Source organism: Anopheles arabiensis, chromosome 2, assembly GCF_016920715.1.
Source record: "Anopheles arabiensis isolate DONGOLA chromosome 2, AaraD3, whole genome shotgun sequence".
NCBI classification, from domain to species: domain Eukaryota; kingdom Metazoa; phylum Arthropoda; class Insecta; order Diptera; family Culicidae; genus Anopheles; species Anopheles arabiensis.
The window spans coordinates 1818135-1839813 of record NC_053517.1 but is presented as its reverse complement, the minus strand read 5'-3'; the positions used below and the strand labels follow the sequence as shown (position 1 = coordinate 1839813).

Sequence of the window (21679 nt, the reverse complement as noted above, 5' to 3'; positions counted from 1 at the left end):
GGTTTTGTTTTCTCACAGCAAAAGCAGAAGCCCTTAAACAAACGACGGCTAGGTACGGCGATCTTTAAAAGCCCGAGCCTGATCTTTCTCATTTCACCCTTCTTCGTAGTGTGGTAGAATTTCAACGAACGAATCGCCTAATCCGAACTGAAGGGAAAGCTTGCCGCCGGTAAGTAGGATGAGTTTTCTTAGGACTATAAGGAAACTGTACGCGGATGAACCTATTGCTAACCAGGCAAGCAAACAGTCGCTACCCGAAAAAGAGCAAAGAAGTAACATAGCATTTGCTATCCATTTTCATACCCTCTTGTTCCTCTATCTACTACCTCTACACGATCCCTTTTTGTCCGTCTCGGGCTGTGTAATGCCCAAGAATTTAGCGTAGAATGTTTCACCGAATGCGAATTGTTCTTAAATAGGAAAATATTTTCAAATTGTTCATACCATACTGGCACCATCACCAGAAGAGGTTGAAGATGCTATCAAAGATGCAAAGCGGCCAAGAAACTTGTCCTACAGCACGGACAGAATGCCGCTCCGCACAGTCGTGGAGAGGGTCGGGGTTGATTGCTACGCTCCATCCTCCAATCGAGACACAGAAGCGCACGCAAACGTTTGGAACGTGTTTGGGTCGGACGAGTGAACCCACACCGACCTTAGCAAAAACGATCTGACAAGACGATTTTTCCTCCCAACGTCGGCGATAGCTGCCAAACTTTTTTCTTTCGAGCCTTCGTATCCTCTACTTCGTCGTTGAACTTAATTAAGCTTAAAAATTAAGCAACTTTTGTTGGACGGACTTTTAGTAGCAAAATGTTATATTTACACCATATCAAATGTGACCAAAACTGCAACACAAAGCGCAGTAATCTTTCACGATTCCTGTTGAAGCGCTGGACAATGAAACTAGAAGCTAGAGATATTTTGTCGCCTAATTACCCACATTATCGTCTGCACTATTCGCTTCGTTTAATCAGCATCTCTAATGTGGTCCACCCTAGTTTGGTTCAAATTTACCAATCAGCAGGATAGGGTTTTTGCATCGTGGCACTGCTGGTATTCCCTACACGAGCTGACAACAGTCCACAACATCTTCCACATGTTCATCCATATAAGCTAATTTTCCTCTGATCCTTCGTCGAAGTTTGTGTATTATGTACGCTTTATTAATCCAAATCATCGTTCAAAGCCATTTCTCGCTACCCACGAGCATAACCAACGGTTTCTTCCGAATCGGCAACTGGCGGCCGCATTATAGTCGCTGATTATGGTTATCCGTCAGAGTTAGGATCAGTGCCTCTGCCACCATCTGGCCCCATCGTCGGGTGAGTGTGAATGGCTGTGTGATAAGACGCAGATACCCGGACCGGCAAACCTGGCCTCTAGCCACTAATTATGTGATTGTTTACTAACAAGCAAACGGAGTAAAGCTGCATCGACTAGCGTCTGCCGTTGGTCCAACCCAGGCATCGATTAGATTGTCGGTGCTGTGGAACTTTGCTGGAATGGAAAAACGATCCACTACCATCCTACCATTGCGTAGTGGAACCATCGGCGAAGATTTAGCGATGGTCTCGAATTGACCTTGGGTTCATCATCCCGTCGCTCTTGCCGGCCCTGATGCCGCTGATAATCAAACGGTATTAGCAAGAGATAAGTCTTGCCCAACGGGCTCTTCTGCCGATGCACACACGATGCCTTCCGGGATACCACGTGACCGTCTTTCCGCCGGCCTTTCGAACGGTTGGAATGATTGGTTGGAAGAGCTCGTGCCTTACAAAGAACGTGGCGAAATGATAACCATCGCCAGCCATCCCACATGCTAGCACACCAGCACCATTAATCCTGCTAAGCTCTTGGCATCGAGACAAAGAGAGACATTTAACCACCGTTCCGTGATAGAATGCTGGGGAAATTCAATCGAGCATGTTTCGTAGCTGATTAGCGGCGGGAGCTACTCATCAAAGCTGGCCCCCACCAGCAGCGCGCTTTCGCTAATTGTCCGAAAAGAGCTGGCGAAAGCTTTATGAGCCACCAAATGATTATGGGACAAACACGGACCGGGTGTCTACTTTCCCATCTATGCAATGCATAAAACAATCGCATATCGAGGCGTATCGTATGTGGGAATTGATAACACACACACAACCAGTATGATTCAATCAACAGCCGCTAAAACGATTGACCTATTCCAAGTACAAAGAGAGATGAACTTCAATCGAAATCGAAACACCTTCCAAGAGCCGTATGCATCCGCAGACGACCCATTTCTGAACTGACCGCAAGTGCTCAACACTCAAGACAGCGCCAATGACTGTCTCTTGATTATCTTTCCCATAAATTCTCCCAAAGTTGCTCTACAAACTGCGATGAGCCTTATAGAATATATTTAACCAACGGCAAACAAACTCTTACTGTAAAGAAGTGCTGTTGCTCAATCTTTAAGCAATTTGGTGTGTTTGTGTGCTTCTGTTGACCACAAAAAGGACACTCCCTGCGCTTCGACGCGTCCGATAAGGTTTCTCTCTAATTGAATTGGAACATAAAATCTAATACATGTGAAAGCTTCTGCCCAACACCATCTACGGTGTGTTTGTGTGTGTGTAAAAAGAAATCTTACACTAAACTTGGACTGCTCGGGCACTTCAAGAACATACTTGGTGACACGAAGGAACGAAACTAATCGAGACGTTTTGTGTGATTCGGTGGTTTTGCAAGGATTACTGCTGTATTGGGGACACTTTTAAGAACTTCTTTTAAGTAGCTAGTGTCAACACACACACACACACACACACACACACACACACACACACACACACACATACACACACATACACATACACATACACTTTCACTTGTTTGTGATTTGTCTGTCTCGTGTTCCAGTTTTCGAGCGATTTCATTACGTCTGGCAAGTGTCTTAGCGAAGGGAGTTCGTTTGCTCACGTTTGGTTGCAAGCTACTGTCTGTCGTATGGAATACATTTGCGCACGAATTATGAAAGCCATAAAAGTAACGAATTCGTAAGAATAATCGACCGTGGTCAAGCGCTGGTTTTGCCGCACGAATCGAAATATGATGTCATTTTTTATGAAAAATATTCCCGCCTAAGTGGGAATATCCATTGCAATCAAGCCATGCTTTGGGCCATCCGAGTCATGGCCCTTAGTTAAAGCCTTCGTGAGTGTGGGAGCCCTAACAAAAAAAAAAAAAAAAAAAAAAAAACGAGAGACAATTCTTCCACCGAAACACACAACGTATTTCTTCGCTCTTTGCTGCGGCATGTTGGATTTCTTTGTGCTTTCGGCAGAACACAAAAGCGAGAAACGTTCTCGTTCCCGCCGTGTTCTGCAAATGGAAGAAATCGAAATGGAAGAACTCGCCACCAACGGAGATTCGTATAAATGGTGCCATTTTTTTCTCCTGCGCCCTTTCGTGGCGCTCGTAAATTTTTCTCCATTCTCCATATTGAAATAAACGATGGCGCGGACCAGTTCCAAGGTAGCAGTGGAATGGTTCGCGCCAAAAAACTAAGCTCACCCACCTAAGAGATGCTATGTTGCGCAGCAGAAGCGCCAGTGGCAACAGCATACGTGCAATAGCACGCTGTGAACTGGGTGTAGAAATTCGATAACACTTCTGGCAGGTGCACGGTCTCTGGTAACGGTCCGGGAACGCGGAAGATGAAAACAGAGCGACACGAGGCAGAGGAAAGATGCAGAGAAGCGAGAAAAAAAACAATTCCTGCTACCAAAGCAATTTTACAGATGAAAGGAAGATAGGTGAGCAAAAAGCAAACAAAAACCCCGAAAACAGTGGACCATACATGCCACAGCAAAGCACAGAACAGCGCAGCACAGACAGGCACACATTAGTAAGGCTTCGTAGCTAAAGCCTTGCACACTGGCAATGTGAAAAATCTGCCAGCTTTAATTTTCAGCTCCATCCTCTCCATCCTGTAAAGGCAGGAATGGTTTTATTTCTGTTTTAAAAGCTTTTCTGTTCTCTTGAGCAACGAACAAAAACAAAGATAGCTCCAACAAACCGTGCACCAGCGGCTCCGAAGTGGAAGCTTTCATCTTTCCTTTTGCTGGTGAACCTCGTACGGCACACTACGGCAACTACTACTACTACTACTACTACTACTGCTACTCAAGCCAACGTCGAGCTCTCTCAGTCAAGGAAGCACAAGAGCACACATCATCGTTGTCGCAATCGCCGTCATTCTGCTCCATCTCACCGTGGGCTCACAAAAAGGCCTGGCTCTACGGCTCTAACCGTGCTATAGAACAAGTCCTTCGGTTGCTGAAAACACCATGACCGGTCGTTACAGGACGACGGAGCGCAACGATCATAAATAAGGTTGTTATAAAGTTTAGTGAGCTCGATGCCATCAAAACCCGAAAAGTACTCCTCTTGATGTTTGTGTATGAGTGTGTGTATGCATGTTGCTTTAGCGATGCAATCTGCACTCTGCAACTCGACTGCGACTGCGAGGCAAAGGAGCAAAGGAGGACCGGCGGCGGGGACACAGGATTCATTGTCTCAAGTTATTCGTAGGTTTTTGCTGTTCCTAGCGACGCCTAGCACGCTTTCTCTCTGGTGCACATGTAAAAACGATTATAGGAAAACCCCCAACTATAATTTATGTCTCTGGTATAACGGTCGACCGTGCCAGGAAGGGCCGGAAGCTCGTATCTTGTACGCATTGAGTACGCCAATAGGTGGCCCGGATCCGGTTACCGCAGCAAGTGGTTGAATGAATGAGCTGACGTTTGCTAAGAATGCTGAGGAACCATCTCCGATAATTTATGAATTTGACACTAACACAGAACCCGAACACGATCCCCCCGGAGGATGCCGGAGGGGAATGACATTTGAAACAATGATAAAAAGTCGAGCAGCTTCATTGAAAAATTGGTTGGAAAAAGTTGAAATTGAGAAAAAGGGCTGAGAGAGAGAGAGAGAGAGAGAGAGAGAGAAAAAACCCGAACGACTAAATAGAAAAGTTGTTCTACATTGGGGGCGGATGTGTTTTACACAAGCATTAAGTGAAAATTAGGAATGCATTCCCACTCTGTGCCGCTTCCTTTTGTCCCTGGCTTTCAGAGTGCTCTCGTCTCTCCCCTACACACATCCCTTCGTTGTGAGCTGATTCAATCATCTGCGGGCGTGCTTTATTGCAATAAAAATGAGAAAAGAGTGCATGCAGCGGGGAGGGAATAATTTATGAACCTCCCAATCAACCGAACGGCGCACGACCAAGCCAGAAGGAGAAGTTTTGAAATAGGTTTTGAAAAGTTTCATTAAACTAATTCCACTGCCTGCATAACACGCCACTTGTTCGCTTTAGTGGAAAATATGACATTTCGCTCTCGACTAGCTCGCTAGTGGCTTTGTTCTCCAAGCTTAATGATTGTTCCTCGTTCCTACGCACATTGGGCCACAATGTTTAATACTGCCACCGGGATGCAGTGCTGCTCCGTTGATCTTTTCGGGGCTAATTATAACCTCTTCACAGCGCACAGAATACGGAGGGTTTCCTCTTTGGGGGAAATTTATTACCACTGTACAGCTAACTACAGGATGATGCCCACTTTTTTCGTCCTTGTCGCTTCCCACCCATTCATTAACCGATTACGGAATTGGAAAGTGTTGCCAGCTAATGAGCGCCCAGACGAATATAACGCTCTGGTCTAGAGGTTTTGGTGCATCGCTTCCCACCCACACTGCCCGTCTGCCGACACCGAGCGCAATCTCACATGCGACGAGCATGCTGCAAACCGCAACGTAAACAAGCATGAGCACCATTTTCCCATTAGAAATAACCAACATGTACGTTTTCGAAAGCTCTGCACGCCGCTTGGTGGAACAGGTCCGTCCGCAACGAGTGAACCTTGGTCGGGGGCACCGAACCAGTGTAAAATGGAACAACACGTGTAGTTCAAACGTAACAAAAGTGAATACCCCGTTCCTGCCCCTTGGACTCATCTGTGGCCGCGGAACTGCCAGCTCGCCAGCGCAGTAATGACCCCGGTCACTAACTATCCTTTCATAGCTCGATTATGCTCGAAGCTATTCTACTCCCCCATTCCCGTTCAAGGATCGTGCAAATTCAAATCCGAAACTCGCTCTGCGTAACTCGGCTACATATTTGCACCAAATACCCGGATTGGCGAAATTTGCTGTTTTGCAGCAATTTTACCCACAGCTATATAACAAGAACGGCAACCGGGCTTGGATAATAATGTCCTCGACAGCTCCTGCCCCCAAAATGCCTCAACACTCCTCAACGTTATTGCGGAGCCAATTGAAAGTCCTTGTTTTCTGGCATGCAAAATGCGGTGCTACTATTGAGAGTAAAGTTAATACATGCCACTAGGCCACACGCACATTCACACATAGTTGCATTGATTTTCGGTCGCTTTTATGAGGAGCTAATTTCCACTTCGAGACAATATTATACAATGTTTGCATCTGGTTAGCATGTGAAACGATTATTAGTGAGTGAACTCGGTCCCGTATAGCAACAGTGATGTATTAAATGCTCTCTCTCTCTCTCTCTCTTTCTCTCTATCGCTGCTTCAATCCGCTGATAATATAATGAGTTTAGTTGTTTAAACATAAATGCCTACCAGACACACACATAACTACTAGCCAACGTGAAATGGCTAGCGCCCACTACAAGCTGCCATTCAACAGGAAGCTACCACCTTACTACGCACGTTGGACGTGGACTTGGATCATTATCGTTTGTAAAAATTTAAAAAATGGCTAACAAACAAACCTTCCATTTCCGGGTCCGCTCATCCGCTCATTTGCAGGCCGGGCATATTATAAACAACATAAACATTTTCATAATCGGCACGTGTTTACGGAATCGGGTCAGCTACCCTGCTTGCCGACATATGCTTGGTGGCATAATTAATTCGCAAACATGCAAATAACGACGCCGCTCCCCAAACAATCGGTTGGCAGTCCCAATAAACACTATTCTACACACACGCACACACACACACACACACACACACACACACACATACACACACATACGGACGTCACCTGTACCACCGTCGGGGTGCAGATAGGACAGCAGCGTATGGGGGTCCTTTATGTCCTCGTACTTTATGGTGCTGTTGAAGGCTGATAATTGTCCCTTTTAGCTGTGATACCTACGAGTGTCGTGTGGATCTGTTTGTGGACCATTTTGCTGCGACAGAAAACCCATTTCCAGCCCTGCTACAATGCCATATGACAGAGGTTTCAGTAAGGACGGGTGACACACACACCGTTGCCGCCTTCGAACCGCTCGTAAAGAAAGGGCTTTAATGGCATCGGGTCAGGATTCGTTTTCGGCACGAACTCGACCGATTAACGAGAACCTTTTTCTACCTTTAAAAGATAGTGAATGTGGCAGCGCTGACCTGTTTTATCGCAGGAAATCCTACACTTCTGAGATGGCTTTTCGTGCAACTTTGTGCTTCATATAATTCCAATCAATGTGTTCCGAGGTTGGGCTTACAGATGCCACTCAACATGTCACCACAGTAACTAATGTCTCATAAACATCCTATCAAAAGCATCTCAGCTGAAAAGAGTTGATGTGATTGTGTTGAAAAATCATACACTCGCTTTTCGTGCACGATGCGAGGATCCTCCGGTAGTGCGACAGGCTCCATCAAACGTCCTTCCTGACATGCGGAAGCAAAAGTTCGAGGATGCTAGTTTTCGCAACTCATTTTCATATCCCCCAGCTCCCCTATCAGTGTGCACATTTGCAGTAACTTTCCAGTGCAGTGTTTCGGGGCAGCTTTGGGCACATCAATCTTCAAAGCCAACCGACCGTGTTAGCGCCGGGAGATACTTTGCTCTGCCAAATGAGCTGCTGCCCTCGAGCAACAGTATCAGTACGGATGGTCGAACCACAGTGAGTGAAGGTCATCGATGGAGTGTGTGTGTGTGTGTGTGTGTCCGTCCGATGCATGGTCGCTTGCTAATAAATCCATCATCGTCCGGCCAGCTAACGATGCAGAATCTCTTCGACAACGAGATGCACACGAGAAGCCGGCCAGTGCCCATGGGGTTCGTTACGTTTACGGGTACGCAGCAGCATACCTGAACATAGTGGCAGGCAGTGCTGCAGGCATGGCAAAAGCACCCGCTCCGTGGTCGTTGTTCTGGGTGAGCCGGCACAGCGAAAGATGGCATGCTCCAGGGCTTCTTGAAGCTGGCACGAGAGACGAATGATATTGACGTAGATTTATTGCACCGATACTACTATCGTCCTCGCTGCGGGACGGCCAGCAAGGGATGATTGTAGATAATCGTGCGGGCGCATCGTGTTGAGCACGGAGATGGAAGGAATTATTTGTAGATAAAATTTATTGCAACCAGTGCGATGAAGACGCATGGCAAAGCTCTGTTGGGTGGTGAGAAGAGCTTAAACTACAGATAACTATCACACGTTGTTTCTATTTTGAACTGATTCACTTGATCAAATAATTGAAATTGCTTCACAGCAGCAAGCAGCTCATAGTATATCACGGGTTTGCAACAAACAGGCTCAGTTACATATAAAAATTACATTATCATGTATCTAAATTTGTTATAAATGGAAAAAAATGCAAAACTACTCACCAAAGCCAAAAACCGCCAGTCTGTTGTCGTTCATTCACAAAAATAGAGAGTATTTGCCTTCTTCGCAGATAACTACACACGTTCGTCGCTACGTTTCATAAGAATGTTTCATGCTCCATTAGGAAAAAAAAACCGCCCGGCAGGATCAGGATTAGTGCGTCAATTGAGCGAGTTTACGTGATGGAAGCGGAGAGGGGGAAAAAACGTGTGCGCTACAAACTCGTCTACGCGAGCCGACCTGAGAGTGGGGTGCGGCTGGAATTAAACGTTCGCCGTGTTCGGTGCACTGAGACGGGAGCTTCGCGGTTCGATCTGCAATGATTTGTGGTACAATTCGTCGTCGTCCAGCAGCAACGATGTATCCAGGAGGTAGGATGTAACTTTCGGTATGTGATCAATTTTGTACGGCGTCTGTTGGAAGTGGCGTATCTCACGTATAACGTGGGCAATCTGCAAATGAAATCGTGTGTCACTCGATGCGATGCGATGCGGGATGGTGGCGGGCCCGGGCACACAGGTCCATACACACTTACCATACGCATTTTGGAGAAGTTGAGCAGTCCATCCGGTGTAAAGTCGGGCGTGCCCTCCTCGATGAAGGACAGGTCGGTCAGATACATGCCCAGGTACGGAATGCAGGGTGGATCGCACCGGTGCAGTGCCTCGCGCATCACACGAAACCTTCCATCCGAGCACACCACGGCCTGCAGTTTAGTGATTGTCGATTTGATCTGGCAGTGGGAGGAGATGGCAACAAACAAAAACGGGGATACGATTAGCAGACCGGACACGCACAACGGACCGGGGGATCGGCTTTATCAAGATGCATATCATTGCGCCCTGGTGGTAGCACTGGTACACAAACGGGTCGGAAGCTGAAATGTGTCATGCTAGATAAATACGGCGGCTTTGCAAACAATGAGACAGTTTTCGGGACAGATTTTCCACACAATGCGGCCATAAAGCCCGGCTTAACCCATACGGTACGGCGGCATACCTCCTTCGTGGAGGTCAATCGCGAATCCACGGCAATGGTTTGGCGAATGAAAGTTCCGCCATTTGTGGTTGAAGAGTTTCCAAAGAACAATCGAAATGCGGGGTAAAAGTAAAGCGCGCCCATCATTTCATTACGCCCAGTGCAAACAGCGCCAGCGCTTCGTTTGCAAATAAATTGACCAAATAGGTAAGGTAAGCTGCCCGGGGCAGCGGGCTTGGGATGTTTATTTTTATGACCACCGGACGCGTCCGGCTTCCGTTTTTGCTCAGCGTCAGCGTCGTCGTGTAAATTAAACACACCGAAACAAACGTCGCTGGCGTGTACACCGAATGGGATGTTCCCGGATGCCACCGGCTCGTCCCAGGATCGTAAACCCAGGGCGAGCGTACGATAAACATGGGTGTGGTGATTTTTATTGGCCACTTGGTTGAACTTTTACCCCCTCTTTCCTCCGGCAAGGGAGGGCGGACCGAGCGATTTCCGCCGCTGCATGGCTGCTGCTGCTGGCCAAAGTTCATCATAATAAAAACAAATAGAACAATAGCATAAACGAATACGTTGGCTAGCTGCAGCTGAAGGTTTAGTGTGGAAGCTGCACAGAGCGAACAAGTTCTGGAATCGGTCCAAACCGGGTGCACCGAGCACAATTCGAAAGGGTGTTGTTGCCAAGGATAGTCTGACGACGCAGCACGCTATGAGCAGGCAGATGAAGTTACGAGCGAAACCCAATGAAATAAGAAGTAACACTCATTGTTTCGCAAATAATTCGCATTTAAATGGGAAATGCTTGGACCGAGTGGCCCGTGGCCCGAAACAGAGACGGTTTGGCGACGGGCGGCCCGAGGTCAATTTGGTTGCCATTGGAAGATAATAAATTACAATTGGAAAACTTTCTTTCGCTTCAGCTTCGAGCGGGAAATGGCATTTTCATGCTTGTTTGGATTTCTACTCATGTACGAACGCCGGTTTGAACAATGGAAGGGAATCCCGTACACATGCACGCGTCGCACTTCATACGAGTTATTAAACCACAGGCAAAGCATTTTCCCAAGAACAATAAAACGGCGCCCGGAATGCTTCGGAACTTTGTTTCCTTTGCTGCAGGATTAGACAACCAAACTTACAAAGCAATTTAACTTCCTCGCCGAGGTTGGATAAATAATTCACAGCTCCGGGTTGTCCCGGTTCTAACATTCACTTTTGCAGAACTGCTGCTACATGTTACTGTTCCCGCACCCCAACACCCCTGCCACACACACACATGGCCGGCGACTGATTTTGTATTTGTAATGTTTAATGGAAAGTCAACTTATTTTCTTCTTACGCAAAGAAGAAACTGTAAAACATTTCAGCGCCCCGGAAAACTCTTTTGTACCGCTAGCAAGCCGAGCAATGAAATTCCTCCAGGGGGAACCAGAACCCGCCCAACATACAGCGCGTCGCGTGGTGTTGTGCTTACGCTAATTGAAATAACGACAATGTAATTCTCCAGCGGCAGGAAAAACAGTTTCACATGTAAACATACACTTGTACGCACGCTTTTCCCTGCGCACCGCAACATCACCTGCCCATGCCGCAATACATGTGCGGCGAGCGAGAATGGCAAACACCCATTTTGGCGAGATGAGATCCGTGTTCCGTGTGTTCTTCCACTGGGAGGGCGGCAGCGTTGTTTGTTGCAAAGAAGGATTCGCCTCCCTTCGAGCACTCTCGCACTGTGTGTATGTGTGCGGGTGCGAGTGTTGGAAAGTTCGACTCGACTTCCCAAACCACACCGACAACTTTTCACACCGATGAAGTTGAGAAAAATGATGATATATGCTAGAAAAATTGCACGGAGAAAATATGTGCGAACAGATGGTCCGCCCAGAACAGGTCCGCTCCCTTTTCCCCGTCCCCGACTCCGGACGCCACCAGCCGTCCGTAGGGAGCGTGCTCGGAACAGGACGTGCGGTGTATAGTATGTTGTTGTGTTGATTTGTTTTGCGAAAGCGCTCGTACATATAATCCACATCCTGGTATCTCTTGGACGAGCGAACGAACGGCAACGAACACACACACACACCCTTGGAAAATGAATACTACTCCCATTGGTTGGGGTTGTCGGGAAAGCATGGATCTTGAAGGTTTGATGGTTTCTGTGTACCATCTTGCTATCGCTGCTGGATGAACGAATTCTCTTGGAAAGGAAGCAACAGCCCCATGCTGCCCCATTCGCACTATCGATCCTTGTACTTACTGTTCTAGGTACTTTGTCCCAGGTCTTTTTCAGTCGATAAACGGCCGCATTCGTGAAGGCGGCACAGATCTGCAGCACCCCGTTAAAGTTGTGCAAGCAGCGGCAAATGTCCGCCACGGCTGTCCACTTCTCGATGGCCGCTACCCGCGCTGCCATGTTGCTCCTGATGGGGAGGGAAAGGGGAAACAATGGTTAGGAACGAAAACACTCACCCCGTTTCCCCACAAAACCGACGTACCTTGACACTATTTCCGAGCAAACTAATCGTGAGCCATCGTTGAAACGTTTCGTCATAAGAATGATATGTTCCGCACGCGACTTTTTGTCCGATTTCATCCAGGCCTGACCAAGAAACTCTCTGTTACGCGGGCGTGGGCGATAGAGACACACACAATTAGCTTCCAGAAGGCTCGGACAGTGGCACACCCCAATCGTACTTACTCGCTACGTATTGCCAGGAATATCTGGTGATCCAAATACGTCATCTGTTCCGCAATCTCCAGCGCCGACAGTGTCTCGATGCTTTCTTTGCTCGGAGTCTTCACGTGCGTTTGTGTGTGTGTGTGAACAAAATTGCTCATTATCATATGACGCCTAAAGGACCAAATTCCCCCCCCATCTCCCCCTCCCCGTCCGTACCTGCGGTGGTGTAAGCAGTATCTCGAGCATTAGCTTCCCGCTGTCGATGTCGTCGCGGCAGAGTAGTCGCAGCAGTTGCGATGCAGCTCGATGCTCAGTGGGCAATAGGTTCGGACTGCAGGTGATGTCGTCCAGGAAGGCTATCGTCTGACTGCGCAGAGCTGCATCCTGCTCAAAGTCCTGGAAGTGCTTCGACACCCAGTGTCGCAGCACGTTCAGCACTCGCATCGTGGCCGGCGAGCTGACGACGGATTCCTTTCGGTTCCTAGCCTCCACCTCGGGGGGCTCATCCCGGGGATTGCTGGAGGCTGAGGTAGCGATCGCGAATGCCGCCGCTGCCGTCGATGTGCTACTCCTGTACGGGGTTACAATGAGATTGGGTGGGCGGGGTGGTGGGGTTGGGCGGCGAGGTTTTCGAGGGTCATGGGGGGTTTTCCGTCGCGCCAAGGTTTAGGTGAAAGTTTAGGTTTGTTTTCGTTTTAGTTTACATTATTCGCGTGATGTGTGATACAGATGTGTAGCAGATAGCAATAGCAGATGGATGTGTGATACAGAGATGACGATGAGTGGTGTACAGGTTAAAACAGATGAACACAGTGGGAAAGCGGATGAATGGGCATTGCATTGCAGGGCACACGGAACAAACGATGGTCAAGTGCAAGAGGCGTAATGACCGGATTGATTGCGGCACATGGTCAACGGAAACTTGCAAGTTGGGAACATTTTACGTCTTGGGACGGGAATGTCGCAAGTGCTCCAATTTCTCCACCAACCAACACAAAAACTAATTTTCCTTGGAAATGTTCGTAGAACCCAACAACGAGCTATTAAAGTTACATTCACGAGATTGCTCGCCCGTTTCTCGGAAGCATAAAAGCGAGTGTTTCCTCCCTGTGGTCTCCCTAGTGGGAACGGCGAAAGGTTGATTTATTCTCACAGGTGATTACGCGCGAAAGCATCAACACCAACGCGCACGGGGCGGATATAAATCATCCCTGCTGCACAAGCGTTCGCTGTATCGCGGCCCAGACCCAGTATCTGGATTCTGTCGCTGACACCTCCACACGCACCTGCTTCATTACTATTCGTGTCAGTAGGGGGATTGCTTGGAAATTGCTTTCCCCACCTCCGCAGAGCAGTTCCCGCATGGCCCAGGACCAAACAGGCCTGTAAATAAAACATCTCGGTCGAGCTTGTTATGACACCACAACCGCAACACACGCACACACACAGCGAACCTACAGGTTGGGCAGGTTCGCTGTCCTCTCGGGGGGTCCTCGGAGTGCCCGTCGTCTTGAGATACATGCATTATTTATCTCCGTAAACTTTCACTTCAAACCTTTGCCTTCGCGTAACGACGACCAGAAGAACAGCTCATTTCGCCGAGGGTAAATGGTAATTTGAAATTTGATCTTTTCTGTTCAATTAGTGTCTCGATTATATATTAATTGCCGAATCTCTGCCCAGTTTCTAAAGCTTAGCAGGAACAGTCTGAGAGTTCTGATTTGCATAAAGTTCAAATGATCTAAATCCGTTCTTTCCCGTGGTTATTGTAGGAGCGCAAACCACGCGCAAAACATAATTGATCAGGGCAGAGTAGTTCTCGGAAAACGGGGGTATTAATAACTTTGCGTTATCATCATCATCATGATCTAGCCTCATAAAATCCCCCAGCCTGTGAAACAATAGTTAGGGATGGGGTGAGCCACCACCTGTGTCCGTAAAGTCATTCCACAAGCAGAAACAGCAGTAGGAGGAACTTCACTTCACTCCATTGTTTCCAGTCGAGTGATGATACTTTAAGCAAATTTTCCACATTCGAATCGATCAACCCATGGGCTCGTCCAAGTAAAAGGGAAGGGGGAAAACGGTAGCCCCAGCCGGAACTTACCATAGCGGGTCCGGTCCCATACTGTGAGCATGCCAAACATTGCAAACCCAACGAAGTGCGATTAAATTTATCAGAGGATGAGGAATAAGGACCATCGAGGAGGGAAAAAAACCAAAAAAGTCCGGAACGGTGCAACCGAGCCGGGAGCAGGACCACGGTTATTATTCCCCGGTTTCAATTGGACGTCATCAATTTCATCGTTTGGAAAATTGATAATAAAACCGAACCCATTCAGCAGCACCGGCGGCCAACGACCAATATGTGGAATGTACCGCAAGGGGGCCAGGACAATGAAGGCGAAGTTGATAAGGGCGGGTAGTACACGAGTAGTCGGTACGAGAATTTCCCATACCAAAAGCAGGAAGCAAAATCCGTCCATAAAACCCGAATCACACACACGGAATGAAAGAATGATTTTTTTGTACCCCGAATAAGGATGGAGAGAGTGGGGTGGCCATTGCGTTGATATGAATAAAAGGCACCATCCCACACGCAAGGGCCAGACCATTTCCCATAGTGCCAGGTGTGCACGATAAGATGAAAACGAGTGAGTACGAACCAAAACCGGCCAGCAGAATCCCGGGAGCCATTTTATGGTATCCGAAATGTGACCGGGCAGGAGTGTGCACGCAACGTGAGTGTGTGTGTGTGTGTGTGTGTGTGTGTGTGTGTGTGTATGTTGCATATTAGTGTGGGTCATTTGGGGGTTTGTTACGAATGAGTTATCGCCATCGCAAAGCAAGAAGGGGCGTATCGGGACGACCGGGGAGGGTCAGCAGATAACCAGCCGAAGCGAGGGGACGGTCAGTTACACGGACGACAATAAAACCCGACATTCCAGATCGTTCAAAGGGCAAAAAGGGGCATACCGTTGACAGAAGGCATACACAAAAAAACCGTAGAGAGCATAGCGCACAAATCCGCAGGAATCCGCCAGAAGGACGCAAGATTTGTCGGATCGGGGTCATGACACCAAGGCGACATTGTTCGAAAAAGGTGTTTTAATACCATGTTCCAGCGAAGATGGAATGGAATGGAACGTTTCGTTCGGACGTATAGAGAAGGTGCAATGTACACATAAGGGGAATCATTTTTCACATTACAGTGCATTTGTTACGGGGGAAATAAAAACAAAAAACAACCACCAACCAAATCCGATGGTCCAATAATCGAGTCCGTTCCGCAAACAGGTGGATTTTTGACCATCGTTATTAAACGAATGGCCGCATTTGGGATGGTGTTTGTTTTGTTGCGTAGTGGTGCGCGTGTGCATTTTTTCCGATTGCATTTGGCCGCAACGCAACAACGAATGTCACATACCGCGCGAGCAGCACCAAGCGTAATTCGTTTTATTGCATCATGTAATCATTGCGATGGTTTGCAAACCATCAAAACCCGCGCGAATTGCGGAAACCCCGAACGATCCAATGCAGGGAAAAGGTTTACCCATACGTACAAATTTGTTTTATGAAAGCATGAAGTGTGTTTTTGTATGAAGAAATAAAGCAAAGAAATTTGTGATAACAAAAAAAAACACCAATTCCCAGCCCGAAATCCCAACCCCGGTTATCATCCATCCGGCAGAGGCAAACCGAAAGCGAGAACCGTACCGAAAGTGGATTGGAAATTTCGCGGGGTGGTTTTAGTAAATGAAAAACCGGTGCTCGCAAGTGTTTTAAAGGGTGAAAAAAAGCGATATCAATGAAGCGTATCCGTATTACGATACCAGCGATCAATCAAATATCAATTTAATTATTTTTTTGTTGTGTGCAGCGTGAAGCAGTGGAGCGAAATGTTGCAATTGCGAGGAAAAACGTATTTGATTTTGCATTGCGTTTTATGACCGAATGGTAGACGACATTAACGTTGAAGTTGAACAACCGGCCGTGTTTCAACGGTGATTCATTTGACGGAGTTTTCCAATAAGAAAGAAAAAGCATACGATACAGGGGCGGATTATGGTTGAATAGTTGCCATAAAAGCATCCAGAAGGGCCGGCCAGCCGAGAAAATGGAAGAAATAAACGGACAGATACAGCACGGTTCATACATCACGATCAATCAAAACCACGAGCAGAGCCAGGTTCAGCCACAGTTTTGTTAGACGGACGACGTCAAACAGGCATTCGACGACAGACAGACACCAGCCCACATAGAGCCACAATCACACACACACACAGATACACACACACACACGCACAGCGAGACACGCACAGCCAGACAGCGAAACAGATAGACAGATAGTAATAAGACAGATAGATAGCGAGAGCGTTTAAGGGTTTTGCGAAGGCATCGAGGTAAGGAAGGCAAAGTTTGTCCCGATGTGAATCCAGACAATGACGATCCGCCACGCCATGATGTGCCGGAAAGGGGAAGGAGGTAGGTTGCAGGATGTGGGTGATGTGAAGTAGATCAGGGTAAATAAAAATACAGTCCCCACGATTTAGTTTGTCACAACAGGAGCAACCGAGCAACAAGAGAGCAACCGGAGATCAACCGAAAGATTGATGGACCAGCGTATTGGGTTGAGGGAGATGGATTTTTTGTTTTGTTTTTGTTTCAATGTTTTGTCCACAAATACAGCCATTGCAACACGATTTGGTCCGGGAAAGCGTGAGGATTTGTGCAAATGTAGCGTGGAGTGATAGATTGGGAAGTGATAAGAATGTTATTGGGGCAAATTTGTATCGAGCCAGCAACATAAAACGGACCAAAGCGGGTGACGCAGCGGGTGAGGTAAATGAGTTCCCCGGGAAGTGGGTGGTGCGTTTTTGGGTTGTGTTTTATGCGTCCGTGAAGGCGATTTGTTTTAGTAGGTGGGCAACATGTGGCGCGCACAGTGAGGGTGGATTGTTGTTTTTTCGTGTGTTATTATGTAATTTAGATATGTGTGTGTGTTTGTTTGTTTTTTTTTTACATAGATTTCATTCGTCGATGATCATTGGATGGAATTTGATGAGTCGTTTTTGTTGTTGGTTTTGTTGTTGCAGATTCACACGATTGATTGGGGTTTTTGATTACAGTTGTACAGAATGCACACAAGAGAACAGACGTAAATATAAACATCCATCAACACGATCACACACGGTATCAGAGCAAGTGAGAGCAATACATTTAGAGAGAAAAGAGAAAGAGAGCAAGAAAAGAGAAACATAGTGTAAGAGAACAAGAAACAACAAGTAAACGGTTCGTAACAATTAACTTAAGAAGTAAAACATGGCATTTAAACACACACACACAGGTTGAGCAGAGTACTAATTTTTTAGAGGATTGTTTGTTGTTGTTTTTTCGTTGGTTTTATTAAAGTTCGGATGAGTTGGAGTAGCAGTTGAACGAGATTAGGTAAGATAGATGAGAAATAAGACAAACCCCAAGACAGACAGAGTAAGAGAAGGAGAGAGATATAGATATAAAGAAGAGAATGGAAACAAAACACAGCACATGTTTGAAACACGCATAGCAAAGATTGAGCATTAGATTGGATTGGAGCTAAAGCGCTATTGTGTGTAAAACGCTCTACATAGTTTCAATTACTTCCCTGCCACAGTGACCCAAGCTCAGATTCTATTTAAAGAAAACTGTAAATAATTGCTACAAATCATAGCGTTCATGTAATTTCTGCTCTACACCTACAATCTACCAACTAACTCGCTAACAATGGTCCCCCCTCCCCAGTCAGTTTCCAGTACAAAATCCTATTCAACCATCTCGGTATGGCTTTACAATGCCTTGCCCTTCTGCTTCTGTAAGGGGCTCCAGGGCCACAATTTGTTCCGAGCCCTGAACGGGTTGCTGTCGGGGCCGACTAAACAGTAACGGAAGTTCATACATCACCCTTGGAAATACATTAGCTCTAAATCTTCATCAATCTCCGATAGTGTCCGCTGCTGCTTCGTTGCTTCTCGAGTCACTGAGTGGCCCGGCTGCCACTGCACTTGCCCTTGTTTTCACTCTCAATGACTTACACACACACCAACCCTTCAGCCCGAGGACGTCCCTTCTCCGTTTTCCGTTAGTCAGCGATTGGCCGCCTCTTTAAGCAAGCGCTCGAAACCTACACGCATGTGAGCACAGGACGACTGTATTTCGATGGAGAAACAAGATTTATGTTGCAAAATACGTTTTCATCGTTTCAATTGCTATAAATCTTGTACCAAAACGATGGCCCCCATCTGTACGTCCCGTCCTACCGCACATTACGTCCCGCTATGTATGTCTGCGGACGCCGAGTGTCTTGCGGTAAACCATAAGGCTCACCGGAACTCCAACCGGAGCATGGAAAGAAAATGGCAGCAAAACTAGCAACTAGCAGAAGAAATCCGTGAAGCTTCTTCCGTGCCATTCTTGGTTCCCGCGACAGCTAGCTGCTGCTCCGTTGGAGTGGAGTGAAGAAGCAGAGTGAACATTATCCTCTTATCGTTCGGTTTTGAATCTTTTCTTCATTTGCTCCAACAGTCTGGTGTGCATGTTTCCATTTTGTATAAATCGTCGGCAGCAGAGATTTGAGGAGTTGCGGGTTGTAAACGGCACACAACAACTGTCTTAGCGACGCTCCTGTCTAAGGCAAACGTCCAAAGTTAAGAAAAAATGCTCTACGAATTGTAGTGCAATAAAAAAAAGTAGACTCTGCTCATACTTTGCTACCGTTCAGTTTATGATTTGCTGTATCTTCGTTTTATTACCCACCGTTTCCGTAGCCCCAAGGCAGCGGGAATCGGAACAGCGGGATCGCTGTTTGCATGCTGGGATTATTAAGAACTATTGGAAGGATGCGACGCTTCCGAACGTGACGGTAACTCTTCTCTCGATAGAAAGATTTCTTTTTGTTTTTGCATCTTAACAAGAGATTTTGTCCTGAGAACATGGAGGCAAATGGTACCGGGCACTAGCAAAAAAATACAATAATCTTTTATCATGTTCAACTTGAGCAAACGACTTTACTCAATATCAAGTGCTATCGAATTTGTTTTCTACCTTTTTTTATAACTTCATGCTTCTAACTCAAAAGAAGCCAGTATCTATGAACAATACATTTGCATCCAATGTACTCGATTGAATATGTTTCTTTCAAGTTGGACGTCCGCCGCGATCCGATAAAGTGGATTCGACCAACAAGAAATCCACTTAGGTAAATATTTCCCACCAGACGTGCAACCAAACGCCGTTGCGAAGAGTGTTGCGCTCTTCTCGCTTGGCAAACATGGTAGATGAGCACGTTTTATTTCTTCTTCTTTTTGTTCCTGTTTTGGCATGCTCGTAAGGTTCTTTTTTCCACTCGCATTCCCAGCGGCTTTCGGTCTCTCTATCTGCTGGCGGGGTCATGCGATAACCTAGCGTAGCATGTTTAACATCTTCGTGTGGATAAGATGCAATAAATCATAAATTGTCGGAAACAGGACTACGTAAACAATGTTCACAACGAGTACAAACACACACACACACATACAAACACACGCACAAAATGCAACCGTACAATTGTGTAAAGGTTCCCACTCCTTCCCAAGAGATTGTTCTTTCGGCCGTCGCTGCTGCTGCTGCTGCTACTGTTCTTGGCAGTTGTTTTTGCTGATGGTGGCCGTTCCTTGCCTGCTTGTTTGGACGAAGAAAATTCAACTCCCTCTCGGCATCCACACGGCATAAAACACATCCGAGAGCATGTGTTTGCATACATATACACGAGAGCCGGTCGTCGGTCGTATTCCAGCAACTTTGTTTGGTCTTTTTTGCTATCTTTATCAAACTACTGCACTGGCAGTGCCGCCGTTTGCTTGTGTGAAAACATGTCAGATCCGATTGTCTTCTCACTTTAGAATTTAATACACAATCCCACAAGGACACACGGATTGGCGAACGGGGCAGGCACATGCTGCTGCTGCTGCTGCTGCTACTGCTGCTTCGACATGTTCAGTAGCTTGATTTGACTGTCGACGTTAATGCCTCCGAAGCGGAGCGAGTGGACCGAGGCGTGTAGTAAAGGCACACAGCCGGAACATCCTTACTGACATATTTCAAGATTAAACTCGTGTACTTTTGCCAAGCGGATGGGAAACGAGACCGGTCCGGAGTATGACAATTGTCGTGATTAGTTACGTTGGCCTTAATCCGATTGTCTTGCACAAGACAGCCGGTTCACTTAGCTCGAGCCCAGCAGCATCTAGCTTGCAGGGCATTAGTTAAAGCTCCTACTAGTGCTAGAATTTAATTTCAAGCTATTGCGGTTTAATTAAAAAAAACCATCATAATCCTTGGAAACATCGCTTTCGAAAGCTATCAAACGAAATTCATTGAAATGGACCGTTTTATTTATGATGTTGATATTGATTGTTTGACTTCAATATCGAACCGAAAGGGAGTGAAAAAAACAGTTTTAATTTTGCTTTTACATCGATTTTAACGGTTCGTTTTAAGGAGCTATCAATACGATGCTATTCCGAAAGGGATTCGAATTGTATCGATGCAAACAAACGCGGTGTAATTAGGCTATTAATAAGATTTATCTTTCCCAGAGGTTTATCTTTCTCAAGGATTCTTCATTTTTTTTCGTCTCCCAAAGTAGCGAGAAAAGGATTCGTTTCATGTTTCCTCTTCGAAGCGAAGCGAAGCATGTTTTTTACCACTCTTATCCTAATGCTCAATCTTTGAACGCGCAGTGAAAATGATCAGCTGTATTTTTTTAGTTACTCGCAATAATTGTTTGAAATTGAAAAAAATGTAACCAAAAATGAGGAACCAATTGAAAATACACAAATAACTCCCAACCAAATAAACCATTCAAACAATCGTTCCCAGGTAACATAAATCGGCAGAGAATAAAGACAGTAGAAATAAACCAGGATAGCAGGCTTAAAGAGAACGTTTAACAGACGGCGAAAAAAGGAAAAATAAACCTGTTTTTAAGAGGAGAGTGGGAGAGAGGTTTATATTGAGAAAGAGAAAGAGAAAGATAGAGAGAGAGAGAACAGTTCATACTCGAACAGTAACAAACAGAGAACAAAAGAAGGATCAGCCTGAATTAATCAGCAGAAGTCATAAAAAAACATCCTTAGTAATGCCATGACCAAACAATTTAAAAAAACAGTTAAACACAACAGTATGCAAAGTGGTCTGATCCTTGGCATGTTGCTGATTGAAAGTAGGAGTAGGAAAATCTTTGTTTTGAATCGTGAATCGCCGAAGTTATCATAGACCGCAGGCGGCGAAAGACTGAAGGGAGTCTGTTTGATAGGACGCGAGCACGTGCGTTAGATAAACTAGTACAGCTTCTGAGTGAACCGGGG

The 21679-nt window shown here is 46.3% G+C and overlaps 1 protein-coding gene across 6 annotated transcripts in view; it reads right to left on the bottom strand.

Moving 5' to 3' along the window:
• Positions 1 to 21679, bottom strand: part of LOC120908382 (ras-specific guanine nucleotide-releasing factor 2-like) — a 53851-nt gene that overhangs the window by 9735 nt on the left and 22437 nt on the right. For 5 of the 6 annotated variants that reach the window (XM_040319314.1, XM_040319320.1, XM_040319318.1 and 2 more), the window contains 7 exons: positions 14404 to 14424; positions 12513 to 12867; positions 12315 to 12412; positions 12112 to 12231; positions 11874 to 12036; positions 9171 to 9368; positions 8638 to 9087 (listed from right to left, as the gene is read on the bottom strand). In XM_040319314.1, the coding sequence (XP_040175248.1) occupies positions 8899 to 9087; positions 9171 to 9368; positions 11874 to 12036; positions 12112 to 12231; positions 12315 to 12412; positions 12513 to 12867; positions 14404 to 14424 (1144 nt within the window). In that variant the 3' untranslated portion in view covers positions 8638 to 8898. The remainder of the gene's footprint in view (positions 1 to 8637; positions 9088 to 9170; positions 9369 to 11873; positions 12037 to 12111; positions 12232 to 12314; positions 12413 to 12512; positions 12868 to 14403; positions 14425 to 21679) is intronic. The other variant, XM_040319319.1, reaches the window with a different exon arrangement.